Source organism: Sciurus carolinensis, chromosome 7 (genome assembly GCF_902686445.1).
Source record: "Sciurus carolinensis chromosome 7, mSciCar1.2, whole genome shotgun sequence".
NCBI lineage: Eukaryota > Metazoa > Chordata > Mammalia > Rodentia > Sciuridae > Sciurus > Sciurus carolinensis.
Genome location: NC_062219.1, coordinates 94342277 through 94360303, shown reverse-complemented (window position 1 = coordinate 94360303; position 18027 = coordinate 94342277). Strand labels below are relative to the sequence as shown.

General features: G+C 32.7%; 1 protein-coding gene across 1 annotated transcript in view; it reads right to left on the bottom strand.

Moving 5' to 3' along the window:
* Eys (eyes shut homolog) overlaps nucleotides 1-18027 on the bottom strand; it is a 1705088-nt gene that overhangs the window by 1589495 nt on the left and 97566 nt on the right. The window contains 1 exon segment of the mRNA XM_047559194.1: nucleotides 9362-9476. Coding sequence (XP_047415150.1) covers nucleotides 9362-9476 — 115 coding nt within the window.

Sequence of the window (18027 nt, the reverse complement as noted above, 5' to 3'; positions counted from 1 at the left end):
TGCATCCCTGAGCAGATATAAAAGAAGATGTAAAAGAAGACAACCAAGTAGCTTTGTAGAAAGCTCTAATGATATTTTTTCTCTGATGGTATAAAAAATAGCAGTCAACAATTCTGTCATAATATTAGAAAGTTATAAAGTATAATAGACACAAACCAGATAATATGACCCTAAGCATGTATGTAATTAATGAAATGAAAATAAAGTTGTTAGTAAATCACTAAAACTCTGAAGGAAATCTTGAATCACTGATATAAGTTATAATAAATGGTATTTAATCACATAGTATTTTAATTAATGATGTGCATAATTTTAATCATTTTAACTCAGAAGCCATTTTATGTATATATATATAACACACACTTCATATAAAAGTAATTATGAGGATATTTTCCTATAAACTCTTAACTTTTTCAATGGTTTATACTTGGAGTGGTGATTTTTAGAAATTTAATACTCTTAATTGGGAAGCAACATTGGTTTATCACAGGAAACATTTAGTAATATTGAGAAAGCAATTGACATTGTGAAAATGCTTGACTAAATATACTTTATCACAAATAAATATAAAAATTCAGCCTCCTCACAACACTTTTAATAAAAAATCAATCAAAAAGAGATGAATTTAAATCAAATTGAAACGTATGACTTAGCATTAAAAAGATTCTGGCCTAAATTTTTAAATTGTTGTATTTATATTGTTTTAGTCAGCTTTTTTACTGCTGAGATTAAAAGACCTGACCAGCACAATTGTAGAGGAGAAAAAGTTTGAGGGCTCATGTTTTTGGAGATCTCAGTTCATTGACAACAGGCTCAATTTCTTGGGGTTCCAATTAAGGCTGAACATCATGGCAAAGAGTGTGGTGGAGGGAAGCAGCTTACATGATGATCAGGCAGCTGAGAGAGAGACTCCATATGCCAGATATAACATAATGTCCCCAGTCACACCCTACGTGCCTTCAGTTTCTACACAGGGGAGTAATTTGCTGATTAGGTTAATGTTATCAAAACCTAATCATTTCTCTTCTAAACCTTCTTGCATTGTCTCACGCATGAGCTTTTTGGGAACATCTAATATCTAAACCATAACATTCTGTCCCTGGCCTCCAAAATCTTACAACCATCTCACAATACGAAAATACATTTTGTCCATTTCTAAGAGTCCCCATAGTCTCAACAGTTCCAAGATTGCCCAAAAGTTCAAGTCCAATGTCTCCTCTGAGACTCAAGGCAATCTCACACTGAGAGCGCCTATAAAAATCAAAAGCAATTTACAAGTATCCAATACACAAAGTACAGAGTAAACATTTCCATTTGAGAAAACGGGAATAGAAAGAATGATGGAACCAAAGCAAGACTGAAATCCAGTTGGACAAACAAGTTCTGTAACTTGAGTATCCAGCATCTGCAGCACATGGTATGGTGATGTTCTATTCGATGGGCCTTTGTTGCTTCACCCTGGTGGCCCAAGTGACCTTTCTGTTGACTTGTTTCATCTCAATTCCTGCAGCCTCCCTCAGCAGAAATTTCATGATACTCTCATTTCTTAATTCTGGTGGTCTCCACTGCAGGTTTGACTTCCTCCTTAAGTGCATCTCCATGCATCACCTTCATAGGGTGTGCCCACCGGGACTCCGACCCTGCGGTACTTTGCCAGGTCTCTGAAGCCTTCCTTTGAAATCTGAGTGGAAGCTTCCATTACCCACTAACTCCAGCATCCTACAATCTTGTAGAACCAGCACTACAAGGTTGATGTCAAGGTTTGTCGTCATCTCAAACGGTAGCCAAGCCTCCAGGGATCCTGGCTATAGCAGCTTTTGAGTGCCTGGGTGACTGAGCACATTGAAAGAACTTCCTCCACTCACTTGTGCAAGAATGGTACCTCATTGGTCTCTTCTCAAGAGAATTCTTACTTTTACTTCCTTGAGTGTGACATGAATATGATCCTGCCAATTCCTGAGTTGCCCTCAAGTCATCTTTCTTATTGTCTCTGGGCAAAGCCTCTAGTATTTCTTTAGTGGCAGTAAAGTAATGTCTTTAAACAACTGCAATTTTCTTAGCCCAGTTTTACTCCCACCTTTTTTTTTTATTGTAAACCAATGGGCTACAACTTGTTTCTCTGGTTGTATATGAAGTAGAGGCATACCATTTGTGTAATCATACATTTACATAGGGTAATGGCATTTGATTCATTCCGTTATTTTTTCCTTCTCCCCCACACTTCCTACGCCTCTTTTTCCTCTATACAGTTCCTCCTTCCTCCATTCTTGCCTCCCTCCCACCCCCCACTCCCACCCCCCATTATGTATCATCATCCACTTATCAGTGAGATCATTCATCTTTTGGTTTTCTGAGATTGGCTTATCTCACTTAGCATGATATTCTCCGATTTCATACATTTGCCTGCAAATGCCATAATTTTATTATTCTTTATGGCTGAGTAATATTCCATTGTGTATATATACACCACAGTTTCTTTATCCATTCATCAGTTGAAGGGAATCTAGGTTGGTTCCACAATCTGGCTATTGTGAATTGAGCAGCTATGAACATTGATGTGGCTGCATCACTGTAGGATGCTGATTTTAAGTCCTTGGGCAAAGGAAACTATCAGTAATGTTAAGAGAGAGCCTACAGAGAGGGAGAAAATATTTGCCACTCATACTTCAGAGAGAACACTAATTTCCAGAATATATAAAGAACTCAAAACTCTACACCAAGAATACAAATAACCCAATCAACAAATAGGCTAAGGAAATGAACAGACACTTCACAGAAGATCTACTAGCAATCAACAGATATATGAAAAAATGTTCAACATCTCTAGTAATAAAAGAAATGCAAATCAAGACTGCCCTAAGATTCCATCTCACCCTAATTAGAATGGCGATTATCAAAAATACAAGCAACAATAGGTGTTGGCGAGGATGTGGGGAATAAGGTACACTCATACATTGCTGGTGGGGTTACAAATTAGTGCAGCCACTCTGGAAAGCAGTGTGGATATTCCTTAGAAAAGTTGGAATGGAACCACCATTTGACCTAGCTATCTCACTCCTTGGCCTGTACCCAAAGGAATTCAAATCAGCCATGATTTTTGACCTTCTAATTTCCAGGAAATGCATGAAAATTGTATTTTGTTATAAAAAGATAAATAGTTGTATATATCTTTAACCAAATTGGAGTTAGCATTATACAGTCATTTTTCACTGGGCATTTTAATTTGAACATTTTTTTCAAGTCATTAATAAACTTCAAAAACGTGCTCCAAATAAAAGCATGTTCTTTTGTATTAGATACATTATTCTTTTTAACTATTCTTGCTCCTTAATTTGATTACTTCTATTCTAAAATAAATAAAATATAGTAAATATTTGGCAAGCATGTTTACTACAATCTTGTTTCTAACTTCAGGTGTTTCTAGATATTGAATTGTTACAAGTTGTACACTTTAGTACAGTTTATTCCAAGTTCTATTTTTTCTGCACACATGTGAAAATGCCTCATTTTCTTTCATTATACATAAATCTAATTTCTATATACTTTTGTGTTCTGTGATGCAGATAATAATATGATATACCCATATGACCTTAAAGGACATCAAATTTTAGACAATTTGAACACGAAACATATATTTACTTATACTTGCATTTTTATATGAGGGTAATCTATAAGAATCTATTGCCTAATTTTATTTCTTCTTTCTCTTTAAATCTTCACAGTGTAACATACATAAAATTCTATATGAAGAAAAAAATACACCTCACTATGAAAGAGAATTATTAGTTTCTTGCTGGGTGTTCAGATATAGATATGACCCATTAGATTGAAGAGCCAAAATGAAAATAATACTCTAGACTTTATTCACTCATTGCTGCAGTGCAGTCTACAAAGTATTTTTCCGTAGGAGGCGGCATTCTTGAAGATTTGATGAATGCAACACAAATGGATAATCATCTCATTGCCAAGAACCCAAGACTGTGTTTTATATGGTTTTTGTTGTTGTTGTTGTTGTTGTTTGTGTGTTTTGTTTTGTTTTTGTTTTTGTTTTTTTGCAGAGGAGGGCTAGAAGTGGGAAAGTCAGAGTCTGAGTAGATAAAAAATTCCTAAGCCAGAGGTGCCTCCATTAGGAAATTTCCCTGGAAATACTTGGAAAGTATCTCAGCTGAGCCCCAGATGAGCACCTACATGCCCCATTAATAGGTCTTTGAATAAAATGCTTAGACTAAGAATGAAATGCATTTGAGCATAGGAGGCAAAAGAGTTTGGGGCCATCGTTGAAGGTTTTGAAAAATCGGTGCAATGACTACATACCAAAGCTGGTGTGGTCAGCTTCCATACATAAAGCCTTTGAGGCAAAAAATCATCATTGCCATTGGTAAGGTCACTTAAAGATCACATGTAGAATTCTGGCCTGGAATCATCCTGCTCATTTCTTTTTGTGCTTCTGTCACTATTTCCCTATATATTTCTTAACTTACATTAGTAGGTTCATTCAAAATCGTAAGTGTATTTTTTTTTCTTACAAATTAAGACATTAAAATTTTATCATTATTTTATGATTTTATCTCTTAAAATTTATTTCAAATGGACTTAGTATTGGCATCAAAAAAATTTTTGGTTATTGTTTTTCTGATAACATATAGTTCATCATTTTACTTTAATAAAGATACTGTTTAAGATCAGCTCATGTAAACAGTACACACCTGGATTATGTTTACTTTTATGTAAATTAAACTTGATAATATTTGACTGTAGTTGTATCTTTTTCTATTTTGTGATAGGTAGACATTTTTAAATTTGATGAAGTCAAATGAACCAATTGCCTTGTGCTTTACCTAACAAATCTTTGCCTAATGCAAAGACCTGAGAAATGCCACCATCCTTTATTTGCTTGTTTCTCTTCTCTATACATTTCTTAATTGCAGCTTTACTTTAAGGTCTATGCTATATCTCAAATTAATTGTGTATGGTTTGAGGTAAAGGTAGATACTTATTTTTCTCATGTACCATTTGATAATAAACATTCCTTTCTCCATTCAGTTATCTTGGTGTTTCTCCTGGAACTCTATAAAACTTTTCCCTGTTAATCTATGTGAATTATTCATTTTGTTCTATGATATCTTAGTCAATCCTACATTGTCAATGCTACATTCTCTATATGAGGTAAAGTATCACTCAAAATCAGGCAGGGAAAATCCTGCAGATTTTTTTTATTTTTCATAATGTTGTGTATGTAACATCTTATGAGATATTCTGCATAGTTTTCATAATCAGTTTGCCAATGTCTACAAAATGCTTGGGAAATACATGAAGAAGGAAGAAGAAAATAAAAGTATTAAATTGTTCGTGCAATTAATTCTTATTTATACTCTTTAATGCAGTTTTCAACATAGTGGTTTTGCTCTATTTTGTTCAATTTATTCTGAAGTACTTTTTATAATATCAAAATCATGCCTAATTTTATTTTTAGGACTTCTCATTATTAATTTCATTTTCTGATATATTGTAAAAATATAATAGTTTCTATGGTAATCTTTCATACTGGGATTTTGCCAAATTTACCTGTTCAACATTTTAAAAAAACATATAGATTTCTTATGAAACTTCATTATATAGATATATAATATATATATGTAATCTGACTGTATTTTTGTTATATATTTTTTTTTACTTATTTATTTATTTTATATATATGTTTATTTTTATTGTACTCATTCTCTGGCAGAAAATTTTAAACAAATGTTGGATAAAATCAGTAACCGTGAATATCTGTGCAAACATTAAAGGAAAAAAAATCAGGTTTTCACCAAGTATTATGCTACCTTTGGAAGTCTAAGATGCCCTTTATCAGATTGAAGAAGTTGACCATTGTCAATGGTTTACTGAGTTTGTGTCAAGAATGAAGGTGGAGAATTTTATTTCTTTTTTTTTTCTCTATCTAGTTAGATATCCATATATTTGTCTCTTATTGAAAAATAATAACTGTTCTAGAATTCTAAGAGAATGTTTATCCTTAAGCAAGAAAATACTTCTTGGTCTTTAAATATTTTTACATATTGCTCAATTCAACTCGTCTATTTTTTTTAACATTTTTGTGTGTGTGTTAGTACTATCTTAATAAGGAATATTGAATTTTAATTTTTTTGTAATGTCTTTTGTCAGATTTCATTATCAGGTTCAAAGTTGCCTCATAAAAATGGGTTGCAATTTGTTCCCTTCTTCCTTATTACCACCAATAGTTTGAATAATTAATTTTATATCTTCCTTAAAAATTTGATGAATTTCACCAGCTGAACACAATATCTGGAAAATTTGTTACAGCAGGGGATATTATACTTACAAATTAAAGCCTGGTATGGTGGTACACTTGTAACTCCACAACTCAGGAAGCTGAGGTAAGTGGATTGCAATTTTGAGGTCAACCTGGGCAATTGAGTAAGATCTGCCTCAAAAAACAAAAATAAAAAGAAATAAAAGGGCTGGGATGTAACACAGGGTATAGTGTCCCTGGGTCCAATTACCAGTGCAAGAAAAAAAAATTGTGTATATATTTATACACACACACTTCTATATATTTAATTTGATTTCCTTTTGAAAAGTTATATTTTTCAAAAAATTTTCACATTTCATTTAAGTTGTCAAATTATAGTTATAAATCAAAATATTTTTAAATTTATCATTAAATGTCTAAAAATGTGATACATACTTTTTAGATTCTTGATTTGGGTAATTTTTGTGCTTTCTCCTTAAGTTTACATTTTATTAATTTTTTTGAATAAGCAAATACTGTCTTTACAAATTGTATCTATTTAGGGACTACTCAATTCAGTAATTTCTGTGAAATCTTAATTGTGTCCTATTTTCTAATATTATTATTCTTGTAAAAAAGCACATTCTTTTATTTTAGCTTCTAAGTGAAGAAGAACGGATTATTGATTAAAATGTATCATTTCCATTTTTTCAATTTATACAGATTGATCTGGGTTCCATTTCACAATATTTGAACCCAAGAAACATTAATACAGCAATATGTGGGACAATTTAACAAGTTAGATGAAATGTGACAAAGATTTGGGGTAAGAAAGCACTGTAAAGCAGAAGATAAGTTGGACAATTGGAAAGGGAAAGGAAGAATTCTGGGATTTCTGGCAAAGCTGATGTTGCTAAAGTCATTCACCATCCACTCTGCCTGAAAAGATCAATGCACAGAAGGAATTCAAGGAAATGCAACCTAATCCATGTTGAGTTTGAACTATCTATGCAGTGCTGAAGGTGAAAATCCCATTCATTTTCCTTTAAAAAAAAAAATCCAAACTAGTTTTAGAGTTAACATAAAATAAATATTGAAGTTAGAATAGGTGAAATCTTTCAGGAAAAAGTAATGGTGAATTAAAAAAAGGTCTAAAAAGCAAATTCAGAGATAAATACTCAGAAATTGTCCTAAAATATAGAACAGGATCTTCCTCCCCACAACCCCACTGCTGCCAACCCAAACATAAACAGAATAAGGTCAAAGAATTTCAAATAAAAGTAGGAGCGATATTTCTGTTAGATGCTTTATTACTGAAGAAGACCACATAAATATTAAGGAAAAAAATTGTTGTATATTCTGTATGTTGAAAGTATACATGCATGGGGGTGTTGGGATATAGGTCAGTTGGTAAAGTGCCTACTTTGCATGCACCAGGCCCTAGGTTCAATCCCCAGTACCACAAAAAAAAAAAAAAAAAAAAAAAAAAAAAAAATATATATATATATATATATATATATATATATACACACACACACACACATATATACATGCCTAGAAATGGAACTAAGGATCTAGGAGTCATACAGACTCACTTTAATCTACCTTTACCTATCCTGTAAATATGTGTGAATTTGGAAAAATATCCAAAAGCTCAGTGACATTTTGTTTTCCATAAGATGGGATGGAATTTATAAGATCAAATGGGTAAATATCAAATTTATATATTATATCTAAAATATGTAAGCTACCAAATAAATTGTTATTTCCTTATCTACATCTTAAATGACAATATTATTATATGAAGCATATTCTTGTCAATGTATATATCACATAAATGACATTGGCCAATTCCCTAAGTTGGTTTTTCATTATTTAAAAAGAATATTTAAATATTTATACCACAGAAACAAAGAGAATATAATAAAATGAACATGATCATCCCACTATATATAGTCTCCAAATTTATTTTTTAAAAGTTAAATATTTGGGGGAATTAATTTCCACATTTTTTATAATTGAGCTAAACTGATAAAAAGTCAAACCAAAATTTTATATTGTGAAAAAAATTGTTACAAATATGTTAGAAGTCTCCTCTCTGCTCTAATTTCACTCCTGCACAGTCTATAAGTAGCCCTTCTAGTAAACTTTGTGGAATTCATTTGTATGTCTACTATTTACATTTTTGTTATGTATTTACACAATTACAGAAAAATGCTAATTTTATATTTCCTAAATATAAATAATAATTGCCATACTATACATCTATCTTTCTTGGATAAGATTTTAAAGTTCAAATTTTGGATATTTATAATTATTAATACATGTAAGATGTTGTACCAGGACTATGCTATGAAGAAATATTTTTTTTGTACTGGGTATTGAACCTAGGAGTACTTTATTACTGAGTTACATCCCCTTCCATTTTTAATTTTTTCTTTTAAGGTGGGGTCTAAGTTGCTGAGATTGACCTTGAACTTGGAATCCTTCTACCTCAGACATTTGCCACAATGCCTGGCCTACCATGAAGATTTATCTATCCTTCAATTCACAAGCTTCAGTTGGTTTCAGATTTGGAATGAAAGTTTTTGGACATCCCTCTCCTAGTATATAAGTATATACTTAATAATTTCTACAATAGATATACTTATGAGTAGAATAACTGGTTCATATGTTATGCATTACTATGTGTATTATACATACTCTATATTTGTAAAATCATTTCAAAACTTAAACAGTGTAAAAAGTGTATTTTGTCTTCCCTGACAACTAACAAGTAGACTAATTTTCCTGCCTAATCAAGGAGCTTAAGGCCTTAGTAACTGATGACATACAGAGATGTATCTCCAGGAATCAATTAGAGACATGTTTATTTTATAATAAAAGCATCACCTAGAAAATTTATTAATGCTTTCTCACCATAAATCTTATAAATTGAAAATACATACTACTAACCTTCATGTATGTCACACTTATATACACATATGCCCACACACACATGGTTATATTTCTACGGTTTAAATTAATAAAACCATTTAAAATACCAACTGACTGAAGCTATTGTATTTTAAAGGGCTAAATTACTTTGCTGTGCATTAAATTACTTACTGTGAATCTTCCAATTACATTGAAACACCATTCTTCATTCAGACAGTTGATGCTGAGCAGTCTACACTGGTCAATTACTTTCTCACAGTTTTTTCCAGTAAACCCTGGCATACAACTGTAAATACATCATCAAAAATGAGGAAGGTTACAATTTAAATATTTCCACAAAACTCTATTAGCCACTATACAAAATCATAATGCTTTCTTTAAATTATATATAACTCATATTATTACATGGTAGTTTCAGTCATTAATTTTTTACCTACATGTTGTGGTCTTAGGCAAAAAGAGCAGCTTTATTTATATGGAATTTGCTAGAGCAATACTTATTGAATGGTCTTAAGATTGTCTTTTGAGAATTTAAGAAGAAACTTCAACTGTGACCTAAACTAATACTTAACAATAAAATACAGTTTGGGAATAAATGAGACTGCTACTGAAATGTGATAAAAGGATGACAAATGAGATTTTTAAAGCTTAGAGGAACCATTATATACAGATGTTTGCATTAGCAGGAGTTAATGATGACACATATGGATTTATGAGATAGTGTAGAGAGTTAACAGCGGACAATAATGGCATAGTTATAGTTGAGCTAATAATAGGGATATTGTTTGTTTTATCAATTTTACATTTTTAAATAAGCAATTTGTATTCTTGTCTCCTTCAGTGCATTAGCTGCAATCTATAAGTTGCTAAAGATCACATACTGTGTTCTGACTACCTTCATTCCCATTCTCAATAATTTTTGAGAAATATCCCTATACCTAAAATCACATCATGAACTTTCTATTATAAAGTGGAATGGGCATTAAATGAAAGAAAATGTCTTTACAGTACAAAACACCAGGTATTTTAAGAACACAAATAACAATTCTCAAAACTTTAAGTTGTTAACAAGCTGATTTATTAATGAAGTGAAATTAGCCATATATTCTATTTAATATCCTCCTTAGGACACAAGAAAATTTCATAAAACAAGAGATTAAAGGCCATGGTGACTCAGCAAGACTGGGACAGGGTCAAGGAAATGTTTTGTTAATTTAGCTTTTCTGTTGTTTGAAGTACACAGCTTTGCATGTTCATCTGGCAGAACTGAATTATTCCTTCATTTACTTCAGAAATTCCCATAATTTTCAAACACCTCCTGGGGGCTAACTACTTAGTAGGTTTTCAAAAGGACTAACTGCTTTCACATGTTTTTCTTATGTTCTCCTTCAATCTTCATGAGCCCTGTATGCTATAAGTTGTTATCACTGAAGTATAAAGGCAGAAACATAACCAGAGGAGTCATGTCATCTGTCAGCTGCTTTAGTTATATCCTTTGCAAGTTTCAGAGGTGCTAATAAAATTAAGTTTGGCCTGACTTTAAATGTGTTTTCCTCCACAGCTCCATAGACAAAGATGCGTTAAGATCTTCAATTTATATCTTTCATTTTGAGGAGCCAGAGATCCAGAAATCACTCCAAAACCACCTTGTTATGAAAGCTACCATTTCAATCCCTTTTTCCTGAGGAGGAGGGTATGTGAGGAGGTGTAAGGGGGAAGAGCAAAGCATTGAGTACTTTAAAATTTTGATGACTAGCATATTTCAATTTCATGTGACTGTAATGTTCCAATTTTCCTTTTGAGTTGGAACAGACTGAATTAGTTAAGAACAGCTAACAATGTGTGTGGTACTTGAACTCATATAATTCTGTGGTATACTCTCCAAGAATAGGATCAAGACTGTGAATTAAAGAAATAACTACTATTCAGCCATTAACAAAAACTGAACCCACAGATTGCTGGATAAAGATCAGGCAGCAGCAACTATGAGAAAGTGTTTCTAAACAAAACAGATATTGTGGGTCCTGAAAAATCAGACTCAAGAGTTTGCCCTCTCATAATGCACTGGGAAGGAGGCTCCCAATCATTGTCTTGCATGTGACTCAGGGAGATCTAACCCAAAGGCAGAAATAGCACACATATACTTACACACAGGAAATCTCCCTGTTAAGGTTCAGGCAACACCTGAAACTTATATAACTTACATAACACCACCCCATTATATATATACGTCTACTGATAGCTTACAATCTCAGATGAGCTCACCAGTCTCATGCACAAGAAAATCAGCTCAGCCTGCTTTCAAGATAAGAGAAGACTTGAATAGGATTCTTTGCATTTGAGAATGCAAAGCAGATAAAGCAAACAAGAACATAAGAGGATCCTCTAGAATGGCATAGGTACTTTCGAGACATTCTCTTACATAAGTGTAAATAAAAATTTCACTTTAGAATAGTAAAGTTGAAAGATATTATGAAGAGAAAATGCATAGAAGAAAAGATAAATTTCAAATAGAATCAGTATTGGCCAAACCAGTTAAAAGTATATGATTTTTACAAAACATAAGGTAGAGGATTACATAATGAAATAATAAATACAGAGATGACTTAATGGTAATGAAAATTTTAATTGAGCTAGATGATTTAAGACAAGAAATTTTTGAGATAAAAGTGGATTAAGAGAACCTATGGAGACCTGGGCCTTTTGGAAATTCCAAGGTAGAGTTCTACATTTTTACATGGTTTGGTTTACTTTGCAATTATGACCTCAATGAATGAGTCCAAGTAATAGTACTAATATCTACCCTTGAGATCCTCTTTTTTGAGAGAGACTTTAGTTCAGGATTTCCAAGAGTCATTTCCTTGTCTTTGTTTCCTTTCTTCCCTTCTTCCTGCCTCCCTGTGTTCATTACTTCACCTCCTTCTTTCTCCTCCCTCCTGCCCTCCCTTTTTTCCCTTCTTCTCTTCTTCCATTTCTTTGCTTCTTCTTTCTTTCCATCATTCCAACTCCTTCTTCATGTAAACACCAGCATAACATATATCCCTTATAGGTATAAATGCAAATTGTCATGATTGTGGTTAAATGGTTTAGGAGGTATATTTGCTTCCATTAAAATATGTAAATATCTATCAATACTAAACAACTAACTGCTGAATCCTCACTTATACAATATACAAATTCTGGATTTGTGGATTTCATCTCAAAGTGTGATTAAAGTCATTAGAAAATGAAAATGTAGAGTACTGTGCCTGTATTCATTACATTAATTGGTTGGATAATGATCAGTCTGGAGGCTGATCAAGGGGCTACTGTGGTAGTACAGGTAAATAGGATATACTTCATTGCAGTATAAAGAAGAAAAATAAACAAATAATGACATATTCAGGAGGTGAAATAAACAAGATGATGAAGCTTTGATGACTTTTTATGAACAAGAAGAAAAACTATAACATGTCAAGTAGTGTTTCATCATTTTTAATACTCAATATTTTCATTTCATAGTTTTTACATAGTTTCTTTTCCTCTGGCTTAAGTTTGTTATTTATTTTGTTTTTCTCTTCATAATCCAGAAAGCTTCTTTCCTTAAATTCACATGATTAATAATAAACTTCACTTTCCCTGATGCATAAACAATAACATTTTTAGAAGCTGGTTGTGGAGTCACACCCCATTAATCCCAGCTACTCTTGAAGCTGAGGCAGGAGGATTGCAAGTGTGTGGGCAGCCCAGGCAACTTAGCCAGACCCTTTGTCAAAATAAAACAAAACAAACAAACAGAAAAAACTATAGTCAGTAGTACAGTGGTTTTGTCTTATATGCAAGGTCCTGGGTTCGACCTCAGCACTGAAAAACAAAAACAAAAACCCACATATTTATTTATTTTGCAGAAGAACTGTTAATCCTTTTCCTAATAAGCATGCATTATCTTCTCATATGTACACTTAAATTTCTCCCTTAGAATTTCTGCTTCCTTCATAGTCTAAATTCTGGGAGTCTTGTCTTAATAATTTATTTCTATTAGTTTTAGATTATAATATTAACTATAAATTTTTTCATGGAATGTCCCATCTGTTTCAGGATCCCTAATTCATAACTAATTTTATTTATGTATTCAGATATTCTGTTTAGATTTGCCTGTGTGGCATATGTGTGTGTGTACATATACAAACACACACACACTTGCACATTTCAATTTTAATTTTTCACAACATTTTACTTTTTGTCCTTCATATTTCCCTATTTGAGATTTCTATTCTGGAGCATCTGGTAAAAAGGACTGTCTGATTATTATTGTTTTCAGACAAACTGTTTGGAAATAGGTTGTCTGATATTTGGCACACACATAAATCTTTCCCTCATCATCCAATACATATTAGTCAAGTGTAAGATTTGCAGAGAGCAGGATTTTTTTTGGTAATCTAGAGCTGCTTTCCACTTTGTCTAGGGTTATCAATACTATTGGAGAGTCTTTACCTGACCTAGATTACAAATAAACCATGTGATTCCACCCTACTTTTTCTTCTAACCACTTTTTCTTTGTAGGTAACTTGTCTTTGCTGCCTTGAAGTTTGATAGATTTTGCTCTTGTGACTTTATTGTCAATTTGACTTGCATGGAGAGCCCTTTTAGTATGTAGACACAGTTCTTTCTGTAGGTCAAGGAAACATTCTACTTGATTAATTGTTGTTTTTATACCTTCTTGATCTGCTAGTGTTCTACTTCCTTAATTTTTCCTTCTTTATATTATTTTCTTTTTCTAGAGCTGCTGTTATGCACATGTTGGGTCTCCTTAATATCTTCCTCCATACACAGCTTTCTCTGTCATTGTTCATTCATTCAATGAATAATTCTTGACCTCATAAATAGGTATTTGCTTTTCCAGGCATGGTGTACATTTTAGTGAACAAATTCCTTTCCCTCATTGAGGTTATCATTTAGTGAGAGAAGACAGAAAATAGATGATTGGGTGTAGAATATTTTAAGAGAAAAGTCAAACAATTTAAGGTCAATAGGAAGCACTTCCTAGCTTTCCAAAGTTTGCCATGGGAAGCTTATTATTTCTTAAGATCATAATTAGGGTGGGAGTCACCCATTCACAGGAAGGTAAAAGCAGTTCTTCATTTCATTATTCTTTTACCTATTTTAAAATAATTCTCCCTTTGAAATATTCTAGATACCTGTAATATGAAGTATTTCTCCTCAAAATTTCAAATAAATTGTTTTAATAAAAACCTGGGGTTTTCAATGTATTCTTGATATGTAGTGTATGTGTGTACTCCTCTTCAATCTGTTTGCACTTTTATTAGTTTTCTTATTTAAATTACCCAGTCCAAAGACTGTAGTACCTTCCAGTTCTATTCATTTTGTTTTGACTCATTTCCTTGCTACAGTCTAAGTCTTCTCTTGTATGGGTTATTTGTCTTTGCTACCTTATCAAGTCCCATATCTCCCAGCACTGTTCTAAGTGAGTCATCATTTGGCAAAGGGAAGGAAAATTGGTACAACAAAGTTCAAGTAGCTGTACAACCTGTTCTCTTCTGTCTTGGACCCAGTCTCTCTTTTGCTTTATATGACACTATCCTCCCTTCTCTGTAGTTGATTCTTCTTGAGAGAGGAGAAGAACACTTACTTGGGGCTTATTTTGACCTATACGTCTTACCTTATCAAATATTTATATTGATAAAGTATCCACTATTTTCTGGTTATCCTCTTGGTGTTATGCTGTTTTAACAATGTTTGCCTAGCTCAAAAGGCAAGAAAAATCTGCATGCATTGCTCCTGTTGAGACGGTAAAAAAAAGTAAGAACAAATACATTTCAGCTGTTCAAAATATTCAGCAGACAGATTAGTCAAGAAGATCAATTGTTTTAAATAAGGGGAAAGAGGAAAGAAATACCTTTCAGAAGTTGCTAGAATATTCAACTTATATTTCTATGTAAAACTTTTGTGAGGCTGGAATGTAAGAGAAACATAAATGATTATTATATTGTTCCTTAAGAAAAGGGGGATGGTAAGACGCCATGTCTTTGAATGCCTCTTTTCTGTTCCCAAAATTCTAGCTACGTTAAGGAAACAAAGAGAAGAAGACTGTGCCAAAAAACAGAAAGTCTAGATATAGATTATATTGAAGGACACTAGGTTTCTCTCATGGACACAGGGTTTTTTTCGTGCACCCTGGGAACCAGGGCAAGTTAGTGTTAACTGTAAAAAGCTACTTTCTTACATATACACCAGGAGAATTCTCCTTAGGATGCTGATCATGCAAACAAATGAAATAAGCTAATGCTGATGACTCTGCTGCTTCTGCAACTTAACATGTTTTTGAGCAAAATATTCCACTTTGCTCAATGACTTATGGAATTCACATTACTAATTTTGATGAGACGTATTGGCCTTCATTAGGGACACAGCCATTAACACTGTAGTTACAACAGTACCAAAACAAAATTCCATCACCAGAACTTTTGTAAATATTTCTTGTAATACAGAAATAACAAATTTTTTTTAAAGTTAGAGAATTCATAAAGGTAAATCCATGAAACTAAAAATTTACTGTATTCTAAATAAGTTTATAAAAGGTGCTTTTTAAAATATCAAAAAAATCCATGAATTTCATAAAATAAAAAATCAAATGTGTGGTAATTAACTAGTAATGTTGGTGGAAAATTAATGTACCAAAATAATAAAGTTAATACCCCATAAATCAAAAAATAAAAATTGAAAATTACTGTTTAAACAACTATCTTGAAAAACAGTATGCAATAGTGTCAGCCTTGAATTGGAAGCACATTCTTGCTTACAGATTTCTAGTTGCTGAAATAGTTCTTTCAAACTACACTATTATAGGAAATGAAAAGGAGATAGTTATAAACTAACTCCAAATGGTTTTCTGTGCTTCTGTTATCTTGAAATACTCCTATCACTTGTTTGAAAACTCAGAGGGGGTTTTGGTACTTTTTTTTTTTTTTCAGGGCCTGAACCTTTCGAATATGTGTGTTGCAATTTTTTGTCTCAAATAAAGCACTGCAGTTCACTTTTGTCTGTTTTAGTTTCATCGTGTAGAGATGGAGATTCTAAGGCAGAGTTACTTGTATCAATTTCAACAGTGTCATGTACCTATTCCACTTCTTGGAAAAAAGCCTGTGAAGTAAATAAAGACTTATTCTTACAATATAGCTTTTCTGTACTACTACATGCTTACTTACTATTGCTTGTATGGGCAAAGACAAACTTCTAGACTTGCAGGCTTCCTCATTGTATCAATTTATCTTTTGGGCTTAAACTGAACAAGTAGGTCACTATGTGGATCTTGAGACACAGAGTTCTTTAAATATTAAAATAACCTTACTGGACAAAAACCTCTGTGGGTGGTAATTAAAATCAGCATGACATACACTGAACTTTGAATATACAGAGACATTATGGGAATTCTTCAAACAACAAATTATCTGTCTTAATTTACATTATCTTATGGGACAGGGGATGAAAATTATAGATGCATAAAATATGACAGCAATAGATGCCATAAAATGAATAAATAAAGCTAGCTAATAGTGAAGACAGTAACTGGAATGAGCTATTTTAAGAATGTCAGAATTGGCAGCAAAGACATCTTTAAGGAGATGATATTTGAGCATAGTCATGAATGAAGTGAATGTTGAGCTACTCTGATTTCTGGGAAAATGATGGAGACCAGCAAATACACAGGCTTGAAGGAGACGCTTGAGGAATAGAAACATCTCAAAGACCAAAGTGGCAATACTGGAGTAATCAGAGACCATGGTAAGGAATGATGGTGGAGAGATGGGCAGGAGAAAAGATGACTCACCTTGGGAGCATTTTAAATATTCAGGATTTGTTTAAATGTTATAAAAACCCACTGAATGGTAATGGCAGGAGAGTGACATAATTTTGAAACAATTACACCCTTTGTGTGGCAAAAAAAAAAAAAAAAAAAGACAAGGAAACAAACCATTTTACTTTTATTTAAACTGTAGCTTTCTTTATGTAAGATGATGGTAACAATCTTCCAGTTCCTCAGGTCAATAACTACATAACCATTGTATCTATTCTCTCTTTCTCTTTTTTTCTCTTTCCCCCTCTCTTTCCTCTCAATGAGGTATATATGAACATCCTATTTATTTTCATCTTAAAAAGTATATCCATAATCCAAACATTTCTTACCACGTCCTCTCTCCAATACTAGTGTAAGCCACTCTCTTCTACTACTAACACTCTCTTCTAACTTCCTAACATGTCTCTGTAACTTCCCTTGCCTCTCTACAATTTCTTTTCAAAACACAGTCAAATTATAATTTTAAAATAAAATCTAAATATTGTAATTAATTTGCCAACAGTCCTGCATTACTCCCCATTTTACTTAAGGTCAAAATATTAAAATAGTTTGCATGTTTTGACTGCCTCTATTTCTAGGATCCCTTCTGTTCTCATGTCTTCTACCTCCCCTTGCATTCTCCAGACCAGTTATTCCATAGAACTCATTAGCATGGCCAGAATAGGCTGGGGATTTGGCTTTGAGTAATCTCTCTCTCTGCCACCATCACTCTTATTCTAGAGAGCACCATGTTCCCTCACCTTGATCAGATCTCACCCAAAATATTCTTTCTCAATAAGACTTTTATTCCATACATGCTTCAATGAGGAGACAAAACAAGGAAGTCAAGTTGGAGGATATGGAACATCTCCAAATGAAAGTTCATGGTGTCTTGAACAAAAATATTATTTTTATAATGATAAAAGTATTCATATCCTTGGTATATATTTGTGGGGAAACTTGAAAGAATGACAAAGATAAACACATTTTAAAAGAACACTGG